Source organism: Sebastes fasciatus, chromosome 6, assembly GCF_043250625.1.
Source record: "Sebastes fasciatus isolate fSebFas1 chromosome 6, fSebFas1.pri, whole genome shotgun sequence".
NCBI classification, from domain to species: domain Eukaryota; kingdom Metazoa; phylum Chordata; class Actinopteri; order Perciformes; family Sebastidae; genus Sebastes; species Sebastes fasciatus.
In genome coordinates, this window is record NC_133800.1 from 26,552,051 (window position 1) to 26,565,521 (window position 13,471).

The 13,471-nt window shown below is 41.7% G+C and overlaps 1 protein-coding gene across 1 annotated transcript; it reads right to left on the reverse strand.

Moving 5' to 3' along the window:
* Positions 1 to 9,132: 9,132 nt before the first annotated feature.
* On the reverse strand, positions 9,133 to 12,446 carry LOC141769601 (transcriptional regulator protein Pur-beta). The gene has a single exon (XM_074638842.1). The coding sequence runs from the start codon at positions 12,424 to 12,426 to the stop codon at positions 11,437 to 11,439; it is 990 nt and encodes a 329-aa protein (XP_074494943.1). The 5' UTR covers positions 12,427 to 12,446; the 3' UTR covers positions 9,133 to 11,436.
* Between the last annotated feature and the right edge of the window lie 1,025 nt (positions 12,447 to 13,471).

The following is a 13,471-nucleotide window of genomic DNA, read 5'->3' on the forward strand; positions in this document are numbered from 1 at the left end:
AAAAACAGTTTCACAGAGGCAGTCATCATGTTATCAGCTAGCCTGGAGCTACGCGCTCAGAGATTCATATTGTGGATTTATTGCAACGGTGACGTAGGTATCAGTTCTCCAGGATGTGCCACGCAGCTCTGCCGTCATGTTGGCCATGATCCTCCCAATCAGGGTCACTATAAGTTCATGACAAACACAGATGTTTTGAAACCAGTTCAGAGGAATTCCTCAGCAGACGCCATGTGAACATTTAAATATTTTCATTGCAACACAAGATCAGCATTTCTCTAATTAAAGTGAATAGAATCAGCTCTATCTTTACCAATATGACGGCAGAGCTGCGCGGGAACTGACTGGAAAGCTGATACTTCATACTTATGTGGAATGATGAGCAACATTCAGGCTTTTTTCTAGGCTTTTGCCGAAGCTTTAACATGGCATTAACAGAAACAAATTTATCAACATTAAAGTGATGAACACATAAACCAATAACTATAATCCAATAATATAATATACATTATTCTGAAATGAGACATTCTGCATAAATCAAATCAAATCAATTTATTTTTGTATAGCGTCAAATCACAACAGAAGTTATCTCAAGACGCTTTATATGTAGAGCAGGTCTATGACCGTACACCATAGTTTTGAGACCCAACAGGATCCACCAAGCGCACTGTGGCCAGGAAAAACTCCCCGATTACTGGGAAGAAACCTGGAGCAGAACCGGGCGCAGGGCGGGCGGCCATCTGCCGAGACCGGCTGGGGGGATAGATAGATAGAGTGAGAGAGAGAGAGAGAGATAGAGAGATATAGAAGCAGCCACAATAGCAGTCTAGCAGCTGTAATAACTAATACAAGTAGGGCTGATAACGCAAAACCAATAGTGGTGGATGGAAAGAGTGATAATACAACTATCGGAAAGCCAGCACTGTCCAGCATCTCTCCTCAGTACGTCCATGTGTATTGGTGTGGGACGTCCCTGCGATCGATGCCCGTGCATTGGTTCCTGCAGCATCAGCATGCTTGCTGGGAGCTCTTGATGTCTTTGGCAGTGATTGAGAAGTGTTATTCTCCAGGCTGCCACATTGTCATTAGGTGTTGGAAATCCCTCGTTAGCATTGGTAGTCCCTCGTACAGACGTAGTTAATTAGGGATGGTAGCAGTTGGTGTCAAGCAGGCACCGACGCGGCAGCAGATGCAGCCACAATACCGGAGACCACCAAGATCCAGGTGAAACCCTGCTCCAAGTGTACCCATGCTCCAGGTATAACCTCGCTCCCTGGTGTGATCCCGCTCCAGGTATGACCTCACTCCTGGTGTGACCCCGCTCCACGGTTAGCTGCGAGACAAGGAGGCACAAGGACTCCCGGGAAGGAATGAAGTTAGTAACAACATGGACATGGGACATGAGTATATACAGAAGGAGAGGGGAGCTCAGTGTGTCATAGGAAGTTCCTTATGACAGTGTGTCATAGGAAGTCCCCCGGCAGTCTATGCCTATAGCAGCTTAAGTATAAGCGTTATCAAAGAGGAAAGTCTTTAGCCTACTCTTAAATGTAGAGACGGTGTCTGCCTCCCGGACTGAAACTGGGAGCTGGTTCCAGAGAAGAGGAGCTTGATAGCTGAAGGCTCTGGCTCCCATTCTACGTTTGGAGACTCTAGGAACCTCAAGTAACCCTGCATTCTGTGAGCGCAGTGCTCTAGTGGGGTAGTAGGGTACTATGAGCTCTTTAAGATATGATGGGGCCTGACCGTTTAGCGCTTTGTAGGTGAGGAGGACGATTTTAAAATCTATTCTGGATTTTACAGGCAGCCAGTGCAGAGAAGCTAATACAGGCGTAATATGATCTCTTTTTCTAGTTCTAGTCAGTACACGTGCTGCAGCATTCTGGATCAACTGGAGAGTCTTAAGAGACTTATTGGAGCAGCCTGATAATAAGGAATTGCAGTAATCGAGTCTAGAGGTAACAAATGCATGGACTAATTTTTCTGCATCATTTTGACACAGGATGTGCCTGATCTTCGCAATGTTACGTAGATGAAAGAAGGCAGTCCGTGAGGTTTGTTTTATGTGAGAGTTAAAGGACATATCCTGGTCGAAGACAACTCCCAGATTCCTTACGGTGGTGCTGGAGGCCAGGGCAATGCCATCTAAAGTAACTATATCATTAGATAATTTGTTTCGGAGGTGCTCAGGGCCTAGTACAATAACTTCAGTTTTGTCTGAGTTTAACATCAGGAAATTGCAGGTCATCCAGGTTTTTATGTCCTTAAGGCATGCTTGAAGTTTAGTTAACTGGTTTGTTTCGTCTGGCTTGATTGATAGATATAATTGAGTATCATCTGCATAACAATGAAAGTTTATGGAGTGTTTTCTAATAACATTGCCTAAGGGAAGCATATATAAGGTAAATAGAATTGGTCCAAGTACAGAACCCTGTGGAACTCCGTGACTAACTTTGGCGTACATGGAGGACTCATCGTTGATATGTACAAACTGAGATCGATCTGATAAATAGGACTTAAACCAACTTAGTGCAGTTCCTTTAATGCCAATTAAATGTTCCAGTCTTTGTAATAGGATGTCATGGTCAATGGTGTCGAAAGCAGCACTGAGATCTAGCAAGACAAGTACAGAGACAAGTCCTTTGTCCGATGCCATTAGAAGGTCATTTGTAATTTTCACTAGTGCTGTCTCTGTGCTATGGTGCACTCTAAATCCTGACTGATAATCTTCGAATAAATGATTGTTCTGTAGAAAGTCACACAGCTGACTGGCAACTACTTTCTCGAGTATTTTGGAGGTAAAGGGAAGGTTAGATATAGGTCTATAGTTGGCTAGGACCTCTGGATCAAGAGTGGGTTTTTTAAGAAGAGGTTTAATTACAGCTACTTTAAAGGACTGTGGTACATAGCCTGTTAGTAGAGACACATTGATCATATCCAGTAAAGAGGTGCTAACTAGAGGTAAAACTTCTTTAAGCAGTTTAGTTGGGATGGGGTCTAGGAGACAGGTAGATGATTTAGATGAGGAGATCAGTGAGGCATAGTGAGTACTCCTACTTTTGGTACTTTAAGTATATTTTGATACTAATACTTTTACTTAAGTGCACTTTTATTTAAAGGCACAGTGTGTATCATTTAGGGGAATCTATTGGCAGAAATGGAATATAATATTAAAAAGTATTTTTCATTAGTGTATGAACACCGGACAGTAAGAATCGTATTTCGTTATCTTAGAATGAGCCATTCATATTTAAGCCCTGTTTCCACCGCAGGAATGATGGGCTGAAAGAACCTTTTAGTTCCTGGAAAAGTAGTTCCAGGGACTAAAAGTCCTGGGAACTTTTGGTGGAAACTCGGCTTTATATAGGAAGCGGGTCCTCTTCACGGAGCCGGCCACTCTATGGAGAGGAACTTTTATATAGAAGAAAACAGTAAGGGGTAGATACACTACATATAGATAATACACTACATACTTTTCCTGCTTGGGCCGGAGCCGACAACATAACTCGCTCTGGAGTTAACCCCCGTCACACCACTCAGCCGCTGGGAAACACAGGAAACCTCTGTTGGTCTTGAGGAGCTGCAGCATTTATTTCTGCACAAACTGCAACTTCTACTGTTTTACTTGATATTCTCAAAGCTAAACTAACTCTGTCTTCTGCGCCACTGCACACATTTGCTGCCGCTCTCTCTCTCTCTCTCTCTCTCTCTTGCTTCACCACTCACTTACCACGTACACACACTCTACGCTCTGACTCTGCTATTCTCCAAATAACCTACGCTACTCTTACAACATGATATTGTTGAAATATGGAGATAACAGAGCACATTTTCAGACATTCATCGTGAAATAGATTAAAGAATAAAGAAAAGAGAATTTGAGAAAGACTCTCCCCTCATCCGATGATGGAAAGGTGTAGGGAGGAGGGGTTTCCAAAGTAGGGCTGATAATAACGCGTTAACACAAATTAATTTTAACGCCACAATTTCTTTAACACATTAAACCAACTTGCGATTTTTAGGTTTTAGCGGGCTCAGTTTTAAAGTTAGAGTGACGCTACTGGTATCATATGAAACTAAAAAACAAAGGAATCCATTGGTACCAACCATGTATACTAGCTTGTATGTTAGTTTGTTGCTAGTCGCAAAGGAGGCTAAACAACGCTCTACACTTACACTAAATTTTGGCGAGGAAAAGGGGGTCCCTTGACCTCTGACCTCAAGATATGTGAATGAAAATGGGTTCTATGGGTACCCACAAGTCTCCCCTTTACAGACATGCCCACTTTATGATAATCACATGCAGTTTGGGGCAAGTAATAGTCAAGTCAGCACACTGACACACTGACAGCTGTTGTTGCCTGTTGGGCTTGAGTTTGCCATGTTATGATTTGAGCATATTTTTATGCTAAATGCAGTACCTGTGAGGGTTTCTGGACCATATTTGTCATTGTTTTGTGTTGTTAATTCATTTTCAATAATAAATATACACATACATTTTCATAAAGCAGCATATTTGTCCACCCCCATGTTGATAAGAGTATTAAATACTTGACAAATCTCCCTTTAAGGTACATTTTGAACAGAAAAAAAATTTGTGATTAATTTGTGATTAACCGCGATTAAATGATTTAATCGATTGCCAGCCCTTTTCCAAAGCTATTCTACTGCCCAACAACCACTTCTGATGGAGCATAGTTGCAATTGGTGGATAGACCATGACCATCAAAGTTCACCTTTTTTATTAACCACAGTCTTCCCTTACCCTTAACCATAGTGTATCTGCAATGCACAGATAATGTTGATTTGATATTTGATAATGATATTTTTTTTTTTATGAGTGTGGTACTCCATACCAAATCTGTGCAGAATAATCCAATATGGACATAATTCCAAATCTGAGCTAAAAGATCAGTAAATATTGTATTTATATTTGTTGGGTGGCCAGAAGCACAACCCTAATGTTGCTAACATGTTATATATAGCTTGAAAATCAAAAGAACTTGACAAACCAAACGTTTTTGAAGGCTGCGCTGCTGGGTTTGTTCTGCCCCCTAGTGACCAAATCGTTCAAGGTTTAAATTATTCAAGGTGACTGAATCTAAAATTGGATTCACATTATTTTTGTGATATTGAAAAAGCTCAGTTTTTCGTTTTTCACCTCGGGGTTGTCTTGTGGTTTCATCCGGTCTGGTACGAATGATGTCACCTAGAAACGAACCCTTGAACTGCTCAATAGACTGAATAACAGAAGAACTAAACTAAATAGCACATTTTTTTTTTTTAATATAATATTATATTTATATAATTATTTTGAAGAATGCTTTGCCATTGATAAATGTCTTTGTACTCCACAAATGTTCAATTTAACACATTTAACACTGGTACAGCAGCCATGAAGACTTTTAAACTGACACAGTTTATGATTTTCTGATGGTACCCATGCATTCAACTAAATATTTTGATGAAACTTTAAATTTGGACCAATGTCAGAAAGTGTCGGTGGTGTAAAAAAGTGTCATTATTAGACTAAATGTTCTGATTTCCAGCTCACAGGGGACACAGTTTGTAGATATTTACCTTTATCCATCCATCCATCTGCAACCGCTTATCCCGTTAGGGGTCGCGAGCCGATCCCAGCCGACATTGGGCGAAGGCAGGGTACACCCTGGACAGGTCGCCAGTCCATCGCAGGGCTGACACATAGAGACAGACAACCATTCACGCTCACATTCACACCTACGGGCAATTTTAGAGTCCACAATTAACCTAACCTGCATGTCTTTGGACTGTGGGAGGAAACCGGAGTACCCGGAGAAAACCCACGCTCACACGGGGAGAACATGCAAACTCCACACAGAAGGGTCCCAAGCCGGATTCGAACCTGCAACCCTCTAGCTGTGAGGCGCCAGTGCTAACCACTGCACCACCGTGCAGCCCATATTTACCTTTATGTCCAACATAAATTGAATTTATGAATATTTGACTTTAAAAAGTAAAATTAGATTAGATCCAACTTTATTGTCATTGCACAAAGTACAAGTTCTGAGACAATGACATACAATTTAACATCCAACCAGAAGTGCAGAGTAATGTATATAATATATAGAAAAAAACAGTAAGGGGTAGATGCAATAGATAATACACTAGATACAGTATTAATCATTTGCAGCAGTTACAGGCAAAATATGCAGTGCAGGTATTAGTACAAGAAAATGCAATAGTCATATATTATATTCAGAATAAATAGCTGGCTTTATGACTACGGTGTACTATAATAATACACTATAGGTCAGATATATACAGTATAGACAGTATAAATATGAATACACCGTAGGTCAAATATACAGTATAGACAGTATAAATATGAATACACTATAGATCAGATATATACACAGTAGTACTGTATAGATACAGTATGTATGTTTATTGGTAGGTCTGGGTCATTTAGAGTGCACTATAATGTGTCTATGTCATCACCTGAAATCTTTGTCTGTGCTCTAGTTAGTAGTCAGCAGATTATTCAGTGATTCATGCTCCCCCCGCCTGGGGAGGATGACAGACTGACGACAGCTGGGTAACTTTCAGTACCTCTAAAATAAAACGGTACACTGGAAGGCGCCCCGTCGGGCCTTTCACATGTTGCCCTGTTGACCTGCACCATGTAATGCCTGTATACGGCTGGGTATTTTTAGGTTTCAGGCAAACCTCAAAGGATACAGTCGGCCATGCTTCTTAGATGTTCAAAGTTAATGTGATAATAACACGTTAAAGCAAATTTGTTTTAACGCCACTAATTTCTTTAACACAACTTGCGATTTTTAGGTTGTAGCGGACTCAGTTTTAAAGCTAGAGTGAAGCTACTGTCATCAAATGAAACCAGAAAAAACCCAAAGAATACATTCGTGGATGGACCATTAACAAATCATATTTACCGTTTGGAACAAATATAATGGACATGGTCACGAAGGAGGTTAAATAACGCTCCAAACTTACGCTAAATTTTTGTGTGGCAAAACTGGCATGGCCATTTTCAAAGGGGTCCCTTGACCTCTGACCTCAAGATATGTGAATGAAAATGGGTTTTATGGGTACCCACGAGTCTCCCCTTTACAGACATGCCCACTTTATGATAATCACATGCAGTTTGGGGCAAGTCATAGTCAAGTCAGCACACTGACACACTGATAGCTGTTGTTGCCTGTTGGGCTTGAGTTTGCCATGTTATTATTTGAGCATATATTTTATGCTAAATGCAGTACCTGTGAGGGTTTCTGGACAATATTTGTCATTGTTTTGTGTTGTTAATTGATTTCCAATAATAGATAAATACATACATTTGCATAAAGCAAGCATATTTGCCCACTCCCATGTTGATAAGAGTATTAAATACTTCTCCCTTTAAAGTACATTTTGAACAGATAAAAAATGTGCTATTATTTTTTGTGATTAATCACGATTAACTATGGACGATCGTGCGATTAATTGCAATTATATATTTTAATCAATTGACAGCCCTACTTTTTACCCTACTCCACTGCACTGACTTAGATAGATTTATTCTTCAGATCAACACAATATATGTAACACATAAGATCAGCATTGTTGAAGATTAAACTACCCAACAGTGTATGAAGTAGTCCAAATCATCTCCACCTCAACAACATTAAAATGCTACTTACATTTTAGTGAGTCAGTAATGATCAATATAACATAACTCTGAATGGGGCCATTTTGCATTGTGAGTTACTTTTGATACTTTTAAGTACAATTTGCTGATAATTTGTATGCACTTTTACTTCAGTAAGGTTTTGAATACAGGTCATTTACTTGCAAAGGACTATTTTAACATTGTGGTATTGATACTTTGACTTGTGTAAAACATCTTAACTTCTTCCACCACTGTGTTCGTCACTGTATCCCTCAGTATCTGAAACATAAGCAGACATTTATATACGTCTGCTGAGTACTAAGAAATTGCATCAAGGCCAAAACAGATGTTGCAGATAATATTGGAGCCCCTCTACATCTGACCTTATCAGGAACGGAACATGTAGTCTTGGAAAGGTGACGATCAGTCAAACTACTTTGAGAATTGTTTACTTACCAGTAGTGGAAAGTACTTTTACTCAAGTGCTGTACTTAAGTATGAGGTGCAGGTGCTGGTACTGGTATTTACATTTTATGTTACTTTATACTTCTACTCATTTCAGAGTGAAATATTGTACTTTTTATTCTGCTACCTTTACACACAAAAGCCAAAAATGACTGTTTCCAGCTTCTCAAAATGTGAATATTTGCTGGGTTTTCTTACTGTTCTATGATTGTAAATTTAATATATTTGAATTCTGGACAGCTCGTCAGACTAATCAAGCAGTTTATGGATGCACACATACTGATACCGGATCGGATATTGGGCCGATACGGACTCAAATAGCTGGATCAGATATCGGTGATAATGGGGCCAATCTATTAAAATAAATTCTATGTTTATATACTATATACATTATATACTGGAATTTGAATTCCTGTTTAAGTTTGACCAATTTGTTGCTCCTTTAAAATGGTTTACACCTGAATTGTAATTCCTGTTAATTTTGAAGATTTTTTTTGCCAAGTTATTGGTGTACGATTTATTATTTTAATAATAAATAACAATTCACTAAATTTATATCCATGTATTTATTTGTTGCATTTAGTTTTACAAAGTTAGGAAAGCAATGTTTAAGTCACGCCTGTTGTTGCCTTACACATAAAATAACGATTCCAGTCACTTCCACACAGTGAGGCATACAGATGATTAATTTAACACTGGTATCAGATTGATGCTCAGTATCGGCCGATACCCAAAGCCCAGGTATCGCTATCGGTATGGACTGAAAAAGTCAGATCGGTGCATCCCTAATGCAATTTAAAGATGTGTCTGAGCATTTTTCGCTATTTTTTTTTACATTGTATGGACAAATATTGCATCAATTAATTGCAAAAATGATCTGCTGGTTAATCAATGATAAAAAAAATTAACTGTTACCTTAAAAATATCAAGAAACATCTTAACAACTTTGTCGCACTGATCCTGTAAAGATAGAGTGACCTCCAGCCATAAGTGGGAGGATAAAAAGAACACACCTCTCCTGAGCAAAAACCTTTTTTATTTCTCGTTGAAAGGAACTTGGTAGAATATTACAGCAGAACACACATGACTGAAACAGCTGCCATTTCACGTAACACAGTACAGGAAGAAGGATGTAGTTCAATCTCATGTGTAATATTATATATAGTATATTTATATGAATAGAAAAGAAAAAAAAACTATTGCTCCCATGTGTATATTTTTTTTTTCATATGGCATTTCTCTGCTGTGTTGAAGTGGGTAAAGTAAAATTCAACGAGAGGTTTACACACCAAAGGAAGTGGGGACAATGAAAGTGACATTTCCCAAAGCAAGGGGACTTTGTGGCTTTTTTTTTTTTATTAGGCTGAGAAGTAAACTTTAAACTGTTTCCATTGCAAGAAATAAAACTTGAAACCGCTCTCAAAAAAAATGGATAAATACCATCATACAGCAATCAGAATATGCGAAAGAAAAGAACACAAGGCAGCTCCGCGTAAGAGCACGCATGCAAAAAATATCATATTCTTAAAAAGGAGCACTAAAGACAAAATGATGATTGCAGGTGTTTATGTTTGCGTCGTATGGCAACTGATGGAAAGCCAATTTGTGACAAAACATGGTAAAACGGGTGGACTGAAACGAGGGGACAACTCGATGCTATGTAAAGTGAACTGGAGTGCTGAGTGTTTGCTGACAAACTACTTCAATGAAGTGGTTTCTAGAAATTGCTATAACATACTTTGTTATCAATTTGTTGTACTCTTCTTAATTTCCTCTAAGGAATAAAAGAAATGTTAGGAAAAAAAGCAGGTATGAAATATCACCCTGGACAGTTGCATCCAAGTTTAGTGTTTTAAATAAGCCACTTTAGGCAGCATTATCTAATAAATGTCTCATATTTCTAAGACATATTTCAATATATCTCTTTTGAAAAATAATCCTATCTATACTTGATCTTTTTAGTAAGTAAATCTCTTCCAGTATATATATATTTCTTTTTTTTTTTCTTAAGGTACAGCACCCCACTGTGAGTTTTGTTTTCCAAGAGGACCTAATTTTTTCTTACAATCAGACTGAATATTGCTTCAGTCATTAATGGTCTGAGTTCAAGATTAAAGGATCCAAATGGCGCACCCTAAATAGGTCAACAAGGTCAATTCCCTGGAGACCATAGCTCAAGCCCGGCAATATTAAGCTTTAACTCGAAAAAATCGTGACCAGTGCTAGAGGCCCGAGCTCACCGTGTCCCCTTTGACAAAAAGGTCACAGGGGTCAAACGTGGGCTTGCATCGTATGAGACATCATCAGTTGCCACAGACGTCTCAACTGCAGCAACAGGCTGACCAGATCTGCACCCAGAACCTCTTGAGGATGATGCACAGGCACAGGTAATGCTGATATACCCCAAAAATACAGATTGGACTAGCCAGTCCTGAGACAAAACAAGCCACGCGTGAGGACGCCTCACCACGTTTCAGCTATCGGAGCAGGAGGTTAGCACCTGAGGGATGCCCAGGAGGGAGGGAAGAGGAGGGGAGAGGTCATTTTGGACCCGTTTGGATTGTCCAGAGAATCCATATGAGTCGTGTGCTTGTAACAGATTACCGTTATGGTACCTCGCTGGGCCGAGTGGATGTCCTGAGATGCCAAGGATGCCCCCTATAGCTGACACCGTGGCTCTGGGTGTTGTGTGGGTCTGTCTGGGGCAAGCTGTTCGTTACAGGTCATTTTTTAGACAAAATACACACACACACACAGCCATGGTGAGTGATGCAGGCGCTCTATCTCACTCCTGCTGGTATGAGTATGTCACACTTCCTTGTTATCATCACACAGACTACAGGTCAGCGTCCAGGTGAGCTGTTACCATTGGATAGTAAGCAGGAAGTGGGTCTGATAACCTACTGGTGTAACTTGAGCACTGTCAAACTTAATTTGCTGGGCTACATGTGAGTTTATCAAATAGAAAATCCAATATATATATATATAAATATAAATATAAATATATATATATATATATATATATATATATATTTATTCGTTTTATATATATCAATGGGGAATCTCATACAGGAGCTGACTACTGCAGTCTGCATTTAGCTATAACATCCACCTAAGCTTTAGGGACATGATTTCTCTTATATAGACAGTAATTTTCTCAGTCAAATATATATATTTTAGCATTTTTAAGTTCGATTCGTCATGCACAGAATAGTCGTTCCTATCTATCTCTTGTTGTTTATCGCCAGGCTTTTTGCATCATGTTGTTGTCAGCTTCATCACAAGTAGCCACCTTCTCTCTCCATCCATCTCCATCTCCATCAATCGTCTTCCACTTCGTCGCCCTCCTCCGACTCCTCTCCTCCGGCTCCTCTCCTCTCGTACGTCTTGTCCCGGTGCCTCTCCTGGATCTCTTTCATTTCCTCGGCGTAGCGGCTGAACGCTCCTCCGAACTTGCCCCACGCCTTGAAGGGGATAGTTATAGAGTTCCTGTAGCTGGGCTTCACTTCGCTCACCCGCAAGAAAACGCCGTACTTGTTGGAGCCCACGTCGAAGAAGAACCGCTTGGAATCCACCATGATGGAGGTGCCCTCCGGGAGCTCGCTGTAGCCTCCTGCGCCTCCTCCTCCACCTCCACCGGCCAGCTCCTCCTCATCTCCACCGTAGTCGTCTATCAACTTGGCCAAGGCGTCGCGGAACTCTATTAAACCTTGAGCCGGGAGTGCAATGGTTTGCCCGGCCTGTAAGCCAGCTCCCGGGATGCCACCGACTCCGACGCCGAACCCAGGGCCTCTATTCACGGTCTGCCGGATCCGGAGAAACCTCCCCCGCTGGTTCTCCTTCAAATCGAGGTAGTATTTTCGGTTCTCCCGCACCAGGAACTCGCTCTTCAAGGCCCGTCTAGGCCCGGTGTCATCCCCACCACCACCGCCGGATGATTGAGCGATCTGCTCCGGAGTGCTAGGCCCCAGCTGGGCGTAGTGCTCTATGAAGTCCCCGAGGTAGTCGCGGAACTCGGCCGCCACTGACATGGAGAGAGTCAGCCGGCTTTTAGAGCCGCCGGCGCCGACCTCCGCGATTTTGATGAACCGGCCTTTGGCGTTCTGCTTCACGTCGAGGTAGAAGCGTTTGTTCTGAATGTCCAGCCGCTTCGAGGCCAGCTCCTGGGTCTCCGCTTCCCGCTGGTAGTGCTGGAATCCACCGCTGCCTCCTCCACCCCCTCCGCCTCCGCCACCGCCGCCGCCACCTCCGCCACCGCCGCTGCTGCTGCCGCCACCACCGCGCTCACTGCCACTATCCCCATCCGCCATCTTCGCCACCAGCAGCCCGTTTCTCTGCGTATCTTTGACCCCCACACCTCCCTCCTCCTCCTCGAAACCAGACGGATGGTTTACTGGGCTCTGATTGGTCGCCTCTAGTGTCAATCACAAACATCAGACTCTGATTGGTCCGCTGCTGCTGCCAATCGGAAATGTTGCCGGGCTCTGATTGGCTCGCTGCTGCTGTCAATCACAACATCAGATAGAGGACGTGCGTTTTCATTGGCCAATTCTCCTGCCTGTCATCCCAAAAACGTAACCTGCACTTCTGGATGACATTCAAAGTACATAATGTATTTACAGTCCATAACGGCTTTCCACGTCAGTTAGTGATGATGGGAATTCCGGCTCTTTTTAGTGAGCCAGATCATTTGGCTCAGCTCAACCAAGAAGAGACGGCTCCCAAACGGCAACTTAATTTTTTTCACTTATGATGTGTATGATGTGTGTGCACATATAGCGCTTAAATTATCGTCGGTATTAAACATCATGTTACAGCACGTAACATCACTAACATTCAGTCACAGTCGGTGCATGGAGTGCCCGTGGTGCGGAGAAAATTGTCCTATCATTCTGCATTGAATTAAAGGGACTATTTGTAACTTTCAGAATTGCTTGTTAACAGCGACACCTGTGGCCGTGAAGTCAACGAAATTCAGCGTCGTGCTCGCGCTTGTACTCGCTGTAAGTAGACATGAACGAGCATCGCTCAAAACAGTGAGGCGACACACGTCAGCTAAAACCACAATATCACTCTATATTTCACCTGCTTGGCAGTGATGTTAGCTGACCAGACAAAGGTCTCTCCATGAATCAATGCTGATCCTAGTGTTGGCTTTTCCTGCTCCAGCCTCCCGACCGTGGCCGGAGGGAGACACCAGCACCCGGTCGGAGACGATAACGTTTCTCTCTGCGGAGCCCCGTCACTTCACGAGACACGGAAAACCTCTGTAGGTTTGGAGGAGCTGCAGCATTTATTTCTGCAAAAACGTCCACTGTACATTCACTACATATTCTCAGAGCTAAACTAACTCTT